The sequence below is a fragment of the Malania oleifera genome, chromosome 9 (assembly GCF_029873635.1).
Source record: "Malania oleifera isolate guangnan ecotype guangnan chromosome 9, ASM2987363v1, whole genome shotgun sequence".
NCBI classification, from domain to species: Eukaryota; Viridiplantae; Streptophyta; class Magnoliopsida; order Santalales; family Ximeniaceae; genus Malania; species Malania oleifera.
In genome coordinates this window covers 89,199,842-89,215,496 of record NC_080425.1, presented here as the reverse complement: position 1 = coordinate 89,215,496, position 15,655 = coordinate 89,199,842, and the positions used below count along the sequence as shown (strand labels likewise).

Here is a 15,655-nt window from a genome sequence, read left to right as displayed (position 1 = left end):
GGAAAGAAAAATATAAAGGAATTTTCTTTTTCACATTTGTTTATTGAGGAAAGTAAAAGAGAAAATAAAATATATAACAAATCAATAAATAAAATTTTGATTTTACACATGAATAACATTTGAATTTTCTTAATTTTTAATCATATCAGAATAAATTTTTATTTCTAATACTACTTGCTGTAAAAAAATACAATGGAAATTACATTTCCTCCTTGTTCTCCTTTCCTTGTCTTTTCTTTCACAATACAAAATCCTTGATCCCCCCACTAAATGTCTCTAATATTTTTCTTGTTGCTTGCTTAATACTTTGGTATGGGCTTAGGAATTGAGTTATGGACCTATAGTGGTGTAAAGTTCATTCTTTTAATCAGTTTGTGTTTTATAATTGATGATGCTTGATTTTTATTCAACTAAATGATTCAGTATTTTGGTCATGTGTATGTCTGCTTATACTTTTTGTAGTTGCATGTTTTGTTTGTTCTTTGAATGGAGTTGATTATCAATTTTATTTGAAAAAATTAAGTTCCAACCTGCAAAAGAGAAGACCAGGGCAAACTGAGGTGTTCTACAAGCCTTCTTAGAGGTTTGTTGACCCTTTCAGTTTGGAATTTAATTCCAAGACAATAAACTTCCATTAGGATGCCTTTTCAAGTTTTGGATTTTGAATTAGGTTTTTTGTTTATTATAGAGAAAAATAATAAGACAGTGATTCCATTTATTAGGTTGGACTCCTATTACTCGAACCACATTGATTTGGGCTGATGACCTTTGGGTTCACTTTGTCGAACTGTGCTTGTTAAAGGCTAATTACTCTCTAGTATTCTTACCACTTGGTATTGAGGAGGGTGATCCTTTGTGTGTCATAATATATTAAGATATTGCTATTCAAACTGAGTTAAGAGGCGGTTGTGCGTTCTACCTTCATATCACTAGGCTTATTTAGTCTAGTGATGGTGGCTTATTTTATCAATAAGATGATTGAAAAGGAATTCAAATCATTTTTAGTCCAAAAATTCAAGCTTTTCTCAAGCTCTATTTTTTCACTGAAAATTTTGGAAGGAATTTTCTATATAATTGAATTAGGGAGCATGGGCTTTATACCTTGGATTTGTACAAAATTCAATTTGCGTTTGATATTGTTTATATTCACATATATCCAAATTCAAGGCTCAAAGTCCTTTCCCCTAAACTTCATTTTCTTCAAATACCTACAAATTCAAATTTAAGATTTAAAGTTGGATTTGTATTTTTGTGGATTTGAACAGAATTTTGTATAATTTTATATCATATTTTGGTCAAATGCACACAAATCTAAATTCAAGTTTCGAAGTGTAGCAATCCAAACACCCAGTTACTGTGCATTTTGGTTGGCTGATTTGGTTTTGGCCAAATAAATCACAATCCCACCACACTTAAATTTTTGTAGTTGTTCTTGGACTGCCAAATCATTGTAGAAAATTAGAACATGAATCATGCTCTTGTTTATCTTTTTTTTTGTACTCTTGGATGAAGTTTAATTGTATACATATTTGCAGGTAAGGCTTGATGAAGGCTCTAACAATGACCAAAAGTCAATCATGAATGATCCTGTTCTGCCGCTTCCTCCCACTCCAAAAATCATTTTTGCGAGACGGAATGGCCAAACAAAATAAAGCAGGGGAACTGTAGATGTGGGATGGAGTTTCTATGTTTAGTGTTTTTCCCTCCACCTCAGCCCAACCCTCAGGTTCTCTGTTGCTTATTCATCGCCTTTTTTTTTTTAAGCTTCAAATGTGCAAAGCAATATGAAAACATATTTTCCGCTCGTTAGCTGCCGCACTGGAGGATGTTACATGGTCTATTTCCGAACCCATGTTTTTTCCTACCCTGTTTTTATATGGCTCAAGTGCTGTCCTCCATGCTGTGAGTGGATATACATGTTTTTTTTGAAGCACCATGGGGCTGTTACTGCAATGGTGTCGTGGTTTACCCCCCACTCTTTTCTCTGTAATTTTTTTTCTCTCTCCATTGGGAGTTTATGCATTGTTTTGATGTTTACAGTGTAATTATTGACCAGTTCACCAGGTGATGTGCAGTGTGCATTACCCCTCTACTTAATATGCCCTTGTTTTATCTTATTCAATCTTTTATGCTTTGGCTTGTAATGTTTTGTGAAGAATATAAATATGGTTGGTAGTAAACTTAATCAAGTTGCAGTGTAGGTTGGAGTAGATTGAGCAGAAGAGTGAATTCCTCCACCCTCGCCCAGAGACGGTATGAAATCCTACAACCAGTGTTCATTTCTAAAACTTGTAGAATTTAGAAAATTAGAGATAAGCCTTTAATAACAGTAGAAATTTCAGAAGCTAATGATGTTCGTGGTAAAATTTCGAAGAACAGCAAATGTAACTTAATATGCTTAATTGGACCTCCTCGGTTATTGATTCTATTTGCCTCTTTGGACTCTTCTTGAATGGAGAAATAAGTTTGATTGTGCGCATTTTTGATATTTCAAATTTTAAGGAATTGGGTGTCTGGCCTGCACTGTTTAATCGAAAGCTCGACTGTAAGTAACCTAGAAATTACCTATGGAGAGTTAAAAATTATAATAAATACAATATTACATATATTTTTAAGTGTAAGAAAAAATTTGTTTTTTTAATTTTGTTGAAATATTTATATAAAAATAATTGAATATGTGTAGTTATTACTGGTGATGTCAATGTACTTTTATAATCACAATCCTTTTTGACTTTTGGTATCTGGGTTGAGTGCAATTTCTCCGAAGTGTTTCTTATTCCTCTTCCTTTCGTTGGGTGTGGTTGGATCTACTACTATAATTTTATTTGAAACTAGAAAAGTTTATAATATGCATATACATATATATAACACTACTCTTGAAAAATTAGAAGTGGAAATTTGGTACTACCCTTTGGTTTGTATTTATGAAATTTAAAAATTTACAAATATACAAACAACCAAAACTGAACTTGACATGTTCACCTCCTATTTGTATAAGACCTTTTATCTTCTGCTAAAAAAATTAATAATACCTTACATACACTTAAATTTTGAGCAATTAACCTGCACACCAAAAAGAAATTCATAACTTTGGTCAATATATCTCCATTAATCCGATGAATTTTGGGATACTTTTTATTAATTATTAGTGATACATGATTTCAATTATTGTATCTTACATTAATAAGTGTTTTACGTAATTTTAGTCAATAGACATAGAATATAACTAAATTTTAATTAATTGTTTATCTATAAAAACACATGATGTGATAATTTTTTATATTGTTATTTTTAAAAAATGAAACAAAAAAAAAGTGAAGGATACTTTTATATTGTTATCAAAATTTTTGAAAAAAAAAATTAAAAGTAGAAATAGAAACTAAATTAAAGATTGACAACTTATTTAATTAATATTTTTGAAACAAAAATAAATTTAAAACACAATTGAGCGCATATTTATTTTTTTATTTAAATAAAATAAAAATAAGAAAAATGAAAAACAATACAAATTAGGTAATATTATAACAAAAGTTATTATTAAAATAATTATGATCTTTTTACTAAATTATTATATTCACTCACTATTTAATATATCAAGAACAAATTATGTTGTGTATTACTACTGAAAAATGGTAAAAAAAATATTTTTGAGTGGATTTTGTAATTCTTTCTATAATTTTAAATTTTAAAATATTTTGTCTTAAATTCACACAATCATTTCATTTTAATTTTTCATTTAAAAATTATGTATCTAATAATATGGTCAATAAAAGTGAATTAAAAATATATTGTTAAATTAAACTTTTTGATTTTTAATTTTAATTACAAGAGCCAACAATAGAAACACATTATTATCCTTTACATGCATATTTTTTTTTTAAAAATAACACTAATCCAATGTTTTTAAAATATTAACCCAAAAAATGTGATGGGCCCCTTTGACGCCCAGGAGCATGGGCCCAGCCCATTGAAATGAAAATCTCTTTCTGTCAGTAGGCCGGCTTCCCCCCATTTATTGGGCTATAGCCATAGTAATCTCCAAGTGGGCTCAGCCCACCGCCCACTGCCCACATCGCTTCGGAACTAAGCAAAGGATACTTCGCTGGCAGACAAAACCGACGCCTGATCGACACGTGTCCACCTTTACTCTCTTGCTCCAAGAAAAGAACGAAGAAGGAGAGAGACGACACCATACTCGCGATGGAAAGAAAGATAATATATAAAGCCATGAGATCTTTCGGTTCTTCCCCTGCGCTTCTGCTATCCACATTTTTAGCGATTGCTTTGTTGATCTTGGTCCCTGCAACAATGGCGATGCCTGGAGGTATCTACAACTCCCCGGTTTCTCAGAACAGCGCCGAGATCGATAGCCTCGCTCGTTTCGCCGTTGAAGAGCACAACAAGAAAGAGGTCTGAAATCTGTTGCTTCTTTTTGTACTTTTTCTTGGTCGAGTGACTATTGATTGTCGAATTTTTCATGAATCAGAGTGAATTTTTCGCGTCTTCTTACTGATGATGATGTTCTTGGTATGCGTTGTGTAACTTGTGTGTGATTGGACTTTTTGTGTTTCAATATAGTACGTCGTACTGGAGACCCCTAACTTTGTTTTACGGCGCACTTAACAGTATTGTAGCTTCCTGTGGATTTTGGGATAAAATCATTCGTTGCTGGTTGTTGATTCTGTTTTTGGGGGTTTGGGAAAATATTTCATTTCGCACCGCGAGCCAACATTTTTTTTCATTGTTTCTTATATATCAACGTTTTAGTTACTAATAATGAGTTGATCGTATAAGCATGCCGGGAAAAAAAATCATTTGATACGAAGAATATGCTTTACTTTGACATTCAGTGTATGGGTGATGCCTGTTATGTCATGATCATAGGAATTGGACAGGGGTCTTTGGGTCCAGAGGTCATCTCCTCCCTCCAAAGGGAGTGACACGGGTTGATTCCCCTCCTGAGTATGGGGGTGGGGTTTGGGTTTTGAGGAGTTTGGTGGCCCTGCTCTTACGGCTTCGTTGGACAGGACTGAAAAAACGCATTGGAATTTAAACCAACAGCCCATACAGGATTCAAGTCTTTTTGGACCGTCTTGAGAGGGTCAACATTCAGAAAAGAGAAATTTTATTTTTGGGGAAATTTTGCGCATGATTGGAGTTTTCACTTACTGTGGGCTAAAGGCTATTGCCACAAAATTTTCACTGTGCAACATTTGAAGTGCTAAAATCCACTTATTATTCCTAGTTCAATGGCCCAAAATTCATGCTCTCAAACACTATCTTAGGGAATTTCATATGGATCACAATTACGTATGTCATTATTCCGTGATTTTTTTGGAGGGAGAGTATAAACACGCGCTTGAGTTGTGTTCTGCTGATGGTTGCCTATAAGTGCCTGGTTGTTTTCTATATATTGATTAGGATTGTAGGTATTATTTTGCGGCGCATGACTTATAGGTCTGGTTTCCATTTGCTCTCCTCTGGCTCAAGTTGTTATTGGTCTTCTCTTTTTAAGGGCCTTAAGTTCTACTAGAGTGGAATCCTTGAGGCATGGGCTTCGTTCTCTGGTCGTACATTTCAGCATTCCTTTGTAGACTTCTCTCAACAACAGTTGTTCTGTCCATCAATTCAGAGAAGTTCTTAATTTGGAATACCACGACTCGATCATATATCATTGGGCTCAAGCCTTCTTCAAACTTTTGAGCTTTCTTTAACTCATCAAAAATCTAATACAATGTAAAACGGGATAGCTCAATAAATTTTGGCACATATGGTTGGATGGTCATGTTTACTTGTATTAATCTTGTGAATTCTTTGGCTTTGGCATTTCTAGTAGACGTGGGAAAATAATTTTCAAAGAAAATCTCATTATAAGCGCTCTCACATAATGATTGGTGGGCTTGGTTCTTGTTCTAGGAAAAACTTCCTTGAGTTACACCAACGTTTGAATTCACCAGTCATCTTAAAGGTAGAGTAGAACACCTTTTGTTCGTCCTTGCAGCGAAAAACTTGTATTAATTCTTCCATTTCTTGGATTCAATTTTCTGTAGCAATTGGATCAGCTTTTCCCTTAAAAGTCGGAGGTTTCATGCAATTGAACTGTTCAAAAGTACAATTGTCGTAAGTGGTTTTATGATTCTGTTCCCTAGAGTTTTGCACAATCTCCGTCATGACTTGCTGGGCTACCTCGCGTAGCATCTCAATAGAGTTGATGCCTTCCTTATTTGGAGTCTTCATATTATTCTCAGTCCCTACCATGTTCGTGTTGCTATCTTTGGGGTCCATTATGAAATAATGATCAAAATTATTTCTAAATCTATTGTTAAAGCATAACAAAATAATAGACTAAAAACATCCTAGCCTACCCAGTCCTATCTTCATCATGATTCAAGTCTATATTTTGGTAAAAATTATTCGCTAAAGTTTATAGCACCTATAACCTATGCTCTGATATCACATCTGTCATGCATGAAACCCGTTAGGGTCTAAGGTGTGACTTTTTATAAAAAAAAATCTACAAGTGACATAAGAAATTGAAAGATTGGAAGTAAATAAAACCTCAAATAATTTTATACCAGAGCGCTAAATAATTGCATTACAGGAGTATCCCCAACATTAAAATTAACATTCTTAAAAATTCTAAAAACATAAACGCATTTCTAGCTGGTACTGCAGTATTAATTATTCCAAACTGCTCTTTCTATAATCTCGTCCACGTACTTGCTATGCCTGATTCTCAATACGATCCTTAAAGCTATATGTAAGTCCAATGTTTTTATGGCTCTGGAGTTTTCTTATTTACCTCGTCTAGTTAGAGGCATAATACGATTTGACAAAATTGGTCTTCCTAATTTAAGAGTAATGTTTCGTTTTGTCTTCGTTTCGTTTTCGTTACGTTTAGTTTCTATCTGTTTGTAGCTTGCTCTGTTGGAATAACGGTATTCTTTCGCCATAAGTGGGAAAAAAAAAATAAATTAATTAATTAATTAAGAGAATAATTAGGTGACACGACGTTCTGTAAATAAGAAAGATAATATCAATATGTAGCTATGAAGAACTTTGTTATACCATAATTTTGTAACAATTAAAATTTAATATTGTAATTTCAAAACTGAATTTGTAAAACTGTAAAATATTTATAAATTTTTGCATTAAATTATTTCCATCATATTATAGTTGTAACATATACTGTAACTATAATATACATATATGAATGTATATATGTATGTATGTACGTTCTCTAATAATTGTCTTGTAAAACATTCTTTAAGCCTGTCAATTGCGTGCCATGTTTATATATATATATATATATATATATATATATATATATAAACACACTTTCTCTGATGCTTGTTCTGTAAAATATCTCTTTAGCCTGTAAATAGTGGGCCATGTTGACCCCCTTGGTAGGGTTATGTGGTCCGAAAACTGGGCTCAGCCAGCGGCTTATTAAACTAAGTCAAACTTTTAACTTTAAATTGTAATTGAGATTTTCCCTATCAAATCCTTGTTTAGAATCAAGTGTGCACTTGGGAGAAATTTACTACTTTGAAAATAACTTTTGTAGAACAGTGTGGGTGCACTCTGATCTCTGTAACTGTAAACTGTAGTTAAGGTACCGAGCATTTGTAATCTCTGTGCCATAAGGGTTTTTAAAAACATACTAATATATAAATCATGCAATAAAAATAGCATCATAGAAATATCATCATTATTTCATAAAATATGTAATGTACTTTAATAAAAATAAACTCATGTTACATGATTTTCGTGTTAAAAACATTTATTCTTAATAGAATATCATAATATTGTAAATTATTCGAGAGAATTAAAATATTTAAAAATAAATAAATTTAGGTATATTTTATAAAAAGCTAACATAATCAAACCCATTTACCTGGATCACCTTGAAAATTGAAATTTTTTAGTAAATCATTAACCTATCACAAGATAACCACAAATCCATGATTTAAAAATAAATTATAATTTCGTTTTGAACCCCTTAAATGGTCTAATTATAAATTCAATTTTATTTAATAAACCACTATTCAGAAAAATATGTAGCTTATCTTGATATGATCTTCGTTTTATGCTTAGAATTTAGAGACAATTTTGTGTCCATACAACATCGTTTGGTCACTAAACTTGATTTTCGAAATTGACTTCTAGTTTGGCTAATTGAACTAGCATCCCAAAATTGAGCACTTACTTTGAAAGATCAAAAAGCCATCTTCTCAAGTTTTAAAGATCGCCAAATTAAATCCATATGTTCCTATATATGTTATATATAAGTCTACCAAAGTTCGTGGTCATATTCGAAGCAAAAGTTATAAAATAAATTTGGAACCTAAGTTTGGTTGTAGCTTTAACAGCATACGGAATATAGTTTCGAAAAATCAAAAATCATATCAAATGACTTCAAAAAATTTTGAAATTTAGTCTTAAAGAATATTGATATATTTCCAACAAATTTCAATAATTTTGGGCGTAATCTTGGCTCTAGAGAAATCCTCACCTTTTGGACATTCAATATTCCAATAAGGTTCAAAATATAAATATTGAAAATTCTAAGGACAACACTAGGATACCTCCAAAATTTAGAAATTGAATAATTAAAATAATGCTTAAAAATCAGAGTATGCCCCCAAAATTTCATTTTGAAACATACCTTAATTTAACTATTCGCGCTATAATTTCTTGGAACTCAAAATCTTAAATTTTTCTCTCTCTCTCTCTTCCTCTTGCAATTTTTACGTAAAGAAAGTGGAGATTGTGAGCTTCGGTTGGGAGGGTGGGTTTGCATTTATAGTGTCTGGGGCAAAACCAATGGGCGGCCCACCTACCATAGTAGGTGCTTGTCATTTGCTAACTATATATATATATATATTATCCGTCAAATCTTTATAGATAAATTCAATATCAGTAGACATCTACACAAGTGAATAGTCTGCAGTAAAAAAATATGATGCTTCGATGGACGGCCATCATTAACCATCTACATATATATGTATTTACACTTTTCCCCTTTCCACTCATCCACTCCCAACATACATATATATATATATATATTATCCTGCTCCACTCATATAACATATATAAATGAACCACCATTAAGGCTTTTCACATAAACACAACAATCATACTCACATCTCCTGTGACCAATCTGATTCATGTAGGAGTCAAATCGCTTGTACTACTGCCTCGGAGACTACTTTAGTCTATAAAGTGATTTCCTCAATTTACAGACCATGTGTTTCTGTCTAGGCTAACTGAATTCTTCTAGTTGTACCATGTAATTCAGCTCCTCCAAATTATCATCCATATGCTCCAAATGCATATCAAAATGTGCTACTATACCCAACATTGCCCTGATGGAAGTGTACCTGATTGCAGGGGAGAAGATCTCATCATAATCAATCTCTTTTTCCTCAGTGAGTAACCCTTTGCTACTAGACGAGCCTTGCATTTTTCTCCTTCTTTTTATGATATTGCTTTTTTCTTCTTATACACCCATTTGCATCCTATCGCTCTCTTTTCCTCTGAAAACTCCACCAACTCTCATTATGCAAAGACTCCATCTCTTCCAGCATAGCATACATCCATCTAATTTTCTATGGATTGTGCACTACCTCAAAAGTAGTAGGATCCCCACTACTCATAATGAGTGTGTAAGAAACCAGATTTTGATCATCAAAATCATACCTGGGGGGTGGCTTGATAGTGCGTCTGGGCTTGTCTATAGCTATGTTGTGATGCTGCTGATCTCCTGAGTTAGGACTCCCTGTATTCTGAACATTGTCATCTCTACCTTGATACTTTAGTTTCACCTGCACTACATGCTCATTGCTACTCAAATTTTTTGGGACCCATTTCTCTTCTTCATGAGTATGCTCCAACATGGTTTTCTCATCAAAAATCACGTGTCTACTATTCACCACTTTGTTTGCCTCTGGATCTTGGAACTTGAAACCTTTCACCCCTTTTTTGATGCCCCCGAAAGATACTATCTAGACTTTGTATCAAGTTTTGATCTCTCCTCACTAGAAAAATGCCCGTAGGTTGGACATTTGAACACTCTCAAACCAGAGTAGGATGTCACGCTACCTGTCCACTCCTTCTTTACTACCTTCCCATTTAGTGCTATCCTTGGTGACGTATTAATCAAGAAATATCGTCATATTCACAGCCTCTGCTCAGAAGTTCTTTGCAAGCCTTGCATTTAACTTGAGACATCGAGCTCTTTAAGCTATTGTTCTGTTCATTTTTTCAATCATGCCATTCTGTTGTTGTGTCTTACGTATTGTGAAATGTCTCCTCATGCCATGCTGCCCCCTCAATTCCGTGAACTTTGAATGTGTGTACTCAATATCATTGTCGGACCTGAGGCATTTGGTTTTTCTTTTTGCCTGGTTTTCCACTTCAGCTTTCCACAACTTGAAAACGTTTTTGACTTATGCCACATGAAGTACACCTATACCTTTCGTGAGTAGTCATCGATAAAACTCACAAAATACATGTCTTTCCCGTGATGTTACACTTATTGGCCCTCAAACATCTGTATAAACATAGTCTAGAATTTCCTCCGTATTGTGTGTGGCTGTCTTGAACTGCATCTTATTTTGTTTCCTAAGAACACAATTTTTGCAGAAATTCAACTTGTATGTTTTGACACCCTTCAGAAGACATCCCATACTCACCCATATGCCCTAACCGCATATGCCACAAGACTGTACTATTTGATTCAGGCTTTGCAGATGCAGTTGTAAGTGTAGATATTTCCTGCTGATTTCTATCCCCTTATAACTATTAAGACCCCTTTACTCACGTTCATTACTCCATTTGTAGACTTGTAATTAAACCCATTATAATCTAAAGTGCTCAATGAAATCAATTTCTTATTTAAATCCGACATATGCGTAACATCACACAATGTTCTAACAACACCATCAAACATTTTAATTCTGATGTTTTCGTTTCCAATAATTTTGCATGATGCGTCATTACCCAACATTACAGAACTAGAATTTATTAATCTGTAGGTGTTGAACCTATCTTTATTGGGTGTCATGTGTCCAAGAATCTGTGAGATGATCTAAATCGGATGAAATAGAAAGCATATCCCTGTCGCCGCTCTTTGAGTCTGCTTCTTTCATTACATTCGTGGACTTTGATGGACCCTCTTTATTCTCTGCATTCCCCTTCTTCTTCTCTGGACAATCTTGTTTTACGTGTCCATTTTTCCCGCACTTAAAACACGATATGTGCTTCCTTTTCCTGGAATGGGATCAAAATTTATTGTTACTCGGTTTGCTCCGGAACTTGCTTCTCCTTTATGCTTGGTTACCCCTCATCACAAGCCCTTCACCTTATAAATTCTTAATTTTGGCTTTCTTCTTCTAATGAACTTGTGATCTCCTCCAATTCGAGAGTTTTTTTTCCCAACATTAGAGTCGTAACCAAATTTTCATACGTAGGATACGTAGGTAAGGAATTCAGTAACGTCAACTCCTTGTCTTCGTTTTCGAGCTTCACATCAAGTCAAATCAAATCACTTATGATCTAGTTGAACACATTGATGTGCTAATTCAGATCCGAACTCTATGACATCATAAGACCATACAGTTTCTACTTAAGATAAAGTTTGTTCGTCAACGATTTGGACATATATCGACTTTCTAGTTTCAGCCAAACTGTCGTCGGTGATTCCTCATACATCACGTCATCAACCAAAAAAAACCTGATAGTTATCACAACCTTCGCTTCCAACTTATGTCGTCCATGCCTTTCGACCACCTTTTGTGTAACGCCTTCACCATGCCCTGCCGCACTAATAGATCTTTGACCCTCCTCTGCCATAATCCGAAATTTTCAGTTCCGTTGAACTTGACTATGCCGAACTTCGTAGAAGAAATCTCAGTCATTGTAACCTATGGCTTTGAGACGAATTTGTTGTGCAATGAAACGCGGAAACAATCGTGTCGTGCAATAATCACGATGAATTATACGAAAACACATATAGATAATGAAAGCAATAAAAGACGCACAAGGATTTAACGTGGTTTGGCATAATGCCTACGTCCACAGGAGCAAGTAGTAGTTGAAATTCACTTTCAATCAAAATCAGGGTTACAACATTGTATTTATATTAACCCCTAAACGTACAGAGGAGAATCCCGCAAATACCTCTTGTATCAAACTGGGAAGGATTTGCCTCTATATCTCCAACATATTGATCTTCCCAGTTTAAATTTCAAAAATAATGCTGAACGAAATCGTCGACGGTTTTCCTTCACTGGGAGAAACCGTTGATGTACCTATATCAAACCATGGATAATTTTCTTTCTAATTGGCTACTGGAAGAAACCATCGATATAACCATTGATGTACTTTACAAACCGTCGACGATTTTTCTTCCGACAAGCTTCCTTATTTTCCTCAGCCTGCTTTCTTTGCACGTGTTTCACTTGATATAAGCCACATACTATAACATAATGGCATCACATTTTGCAATTTTCTCTAGAGGTAACAACCCACACCATTGGGAAAGTGGCACTTGACACTATTTGGCTACAATAAGCTGGTGATTGGGTCGGAAATATTAAACTGTTTGGTTCCAACTGAAATTAGAAATGCTCAATTTAGAATTAGGGAATTTGTTTTAAAGCATTGAAACATGTTTTTTGTTTATTGCAGCTATTGTTTTTAAATTTTAATATTGAATGATCTTTTGTTTGATTGCTGAATGGCAGCAGTTTTTTGAATCAGAAAGAAATTTTTCAAAATATTACTACATTTGGGTACATTGACCTAACCTTTGTGCTTGTTTAGGTGAAAGTGAAACATGTTGCCCATGAAATTAAGTTAATAACAGAATAATAGACAATATACTAAAAAACCTTTGCACCGGTGTGGGAGGAGCGGCAGGCCCATGAAATCAGGTTTGATACTCAACATGCAGTAGCCAATCTAAGTGCTTGACTTTGATGCTTATCAGCTCTCATGATGGTAGCCTGAGGTCAAGGGGTTTCAGTCAGACTATGATAATGCAAAGGAGTAAATTCAATTAAGTTATCCAAGAATATATTTTTTGAGGCGGCACAAGGCATTTTTTTGTACAATTTTGCAGCACAATAATGAATAAAAGATACTATGGGGAACTTGGGATCTTTTTGCTTGTCATGCTGACTTGGAGCAAATATTTGGCCAATAGAGCAAGATTAGTCAATAGAACTTAGAAGGAAATGGAGACCCCTTATTTCTCAATAACTTGAAGAGATCTCAGATAGATGGTTGTCAGCATCATCTATAAGATGTAATTGAAATTGAAGATTTGAAATTATCAACCGTCATTGTGGGATCATAAAACATCTGTTACAGACCTTGAGTTGTTCTGGCATTGTAAAACAAAAAATGAACAAAGTAATTTTGTTTATAAAAGAAAATAGTTATTTTCTCTTTTATTTTTTCATTACATACTTGGATTTCCTGTTGTATGGACAAGGGTTATATACTATATTCCTGATCTTCTTTTTTGTTAATAATCAGTATGTTTATAATCTTATTAGTTTTTCCCTAGACAAACTGTCTACCTCTCATTTTTTATTAATTTAATCATGCTTCAGTTATAGAAATTTCAAAAGTTGTTGAATATTGTTTTTGGCAGAATGCGCTGCTTGAGTTTGCAAGGGTCGTGAAGGCACGGGAACAGGTGGTGGCTGGAACAATGCATTATCTTACTGTTGAGGCTATTGATGCGGGTAAGAAAAATATCTACGAAGCAAAGGTGTGGGTGAAGCCATGGATGAACTTTATGGAACTTCAGGAATTTAAGCATGCTGGTGATGTCCCCTCAATTACCCCTGCTGATCTTGGAGTTAAGAATGGTAAGTAATGATTCTTGAACTTGAGTTCTTGAATTTTATTAAGAATTTTATTCAAGTGATATTGTTTATTATGATATTATTAGATCATGCGGCTTTTCTGAGTACTAATTTTTACCCCCGCTGCCATGCTGCATGATATGCATATCTGCTTTGAAGCCAGGATCACAAAACCTCAATTGTTGTCCATGATTCATATTCAAATGTCTTACATGCAGTCATGTCTATCATGCATTCAAAGCTATGACTATTTTTCTACGTAGGTCAGAGGATATTATTTTTATTTTTTAGTGGCCAGATGATGAACATTTTTTATTGGCATCTTGAGATAGAGATTCAATCGCATGATAGTCTTGAATGAAGCTATCAATTTTAATATATTTAGGATAGGGCAGTTGAAGAGAATAGTTTTTATTTTTCATTTTTATTTTAACAATAATTACAAATATATTATTTTTTTTCTATTTTTAAATATTGGGATAAGAATTTGAAAAGAAAATGTTTTTTTAAAATTATTTTTCGAGTTCTTTTTTCTAAAATGTTAGAAAATTGAGAAGCAGGATGGTGTTTTTGTTATTCTTTTTTTTTTTTTGGTTCCCAGAAAACTGAAGATGAGAAATTAAAATTGTTTTCACAAATGACAGGCCACGATAATTTAAAGAAATTTTGGGGCTTTTTTGGGACATTTATTTAACAATTTGTGGTTGGATATATTTCTAGTAGTCTGCCATGGCTGGATTATTCATCTTCAATCAATGAAGTAATTATGATAATGAAATATAGGTCTGCAGTGTGTTTATGGAAGAGAAACCGTGAGGGGAACAAAACTCACATCGTTATGCATCAGAGGTTCTAAAACTATTATTGAATGATAAAAAGAAGGATGCTTGTTAGGCGCACATGTTTATCATTCCATGTTTGAGATGTTTATGTTTCTTCATTAGATGGTCATGGGGTGGGATGGCAAGCGGTGCCAGTGCATGATCCTGGAGTCCAGGATGCTGCCAATCGTGCAGTCGAGGCCATCCAACAGAGATCGAACTCCTTGTTCCCCTACGAACTTCTTGGAATCCTTTCTGCGAAGGCTGAGGTCTGCATTTTGTGATCTTGTCTTCATTTCATTTCCTTTTATCCCCTTAAATTGCTGCAAACCCAAGTGGCCGGCAGTCTCCTGTGGTTTGAATTCAATCCACCCCCATGGCCCCTTAGGAAAGTGTAATAAAATCACACTGCCGTTGTGTTAACCTATATGACTGAAAATCGACTCCCTACCAACAGTGTGGACAATCACAATCTCATATTATTTAGGAAATTAGGAAGGGCTTTTCTGTTGTCATTACCATGTTTTTTTCTTTTCCCTTTTTGTATATAATCACATTTTTTAGGGAAATGGGGTCTGAATGAACGAGTTTAGTTGCTATTTTGATGGGATACTAACTTACACGAGTGTTCTTGAAAATGAAACAGGTGGTTGAGCAGTCTGCGAAGTTTGACATGCTTCTAAAGGTGAAGAGGGGAAGCAAAGAAGAGAAGCTGAAGGTTGTGGTGCATAAGAATAATGAAGGTGCCTTCCATCTAAACCACATGGAACCTGACCATTCTTAACTTCTCCAAGGAATCGTAATTAAGCTTTGTTAATCATAATAAAAAGAAAAGCGGATTACCTTTTTTACTTTGGATCCATACAGGCTCCTGTTTATGATACAAATACATATGAATGGTGGGGAATGCAGGCTGTAAAAGTTAACTAAATAAAAATTTTACTTCGTATAGCA

General features: G+C 34.2%; 2 protein-coding genes across 2 annotated transcripts in view; both read left to right on the top strand.

The window, feature by feature from the left end:
- The window catches only part of LOC131163641 (uncharacterized), a 15,360-nt gene extending 13,243 nt beyond the window's left edge, over positions 1-2,117 (top strand). Inside the window, exon 7 of the mRNA XM_058120276.1 lies at positions 1,536-2,117. Within this exon, the coding sequence (XP_057976259.1) occupies positions 1,536-1,652 (117 nt within the window). The 3' untranslated portion in view covers positions 1,653-2,117. The remainder of the gene's footprint in view (positions 1-1,535) is intronic.
- Positions 1,536-15,655, top strand: LOC131163642 (cysteine proteinase inhibitor 6-like). Its single transcript, XM_058120277.1, has 6 exons — positions 1,536-1,726; positions 2,202-2,253; positions 4,110-4,410; positions 13,664-13,883; positions 14,825-14,970; positions 15,348-15,655. Exons 1-6 carry the CDS (start codon positions 1,669-1,671, stop codon positions 15,483-15,485), a joined length of 915 nt encoding a protein of 304 aa, XP_057976260.1. The 5' UTR covers positions 1,536-1,668; the 3' UTR covers positions 15,486-15,655.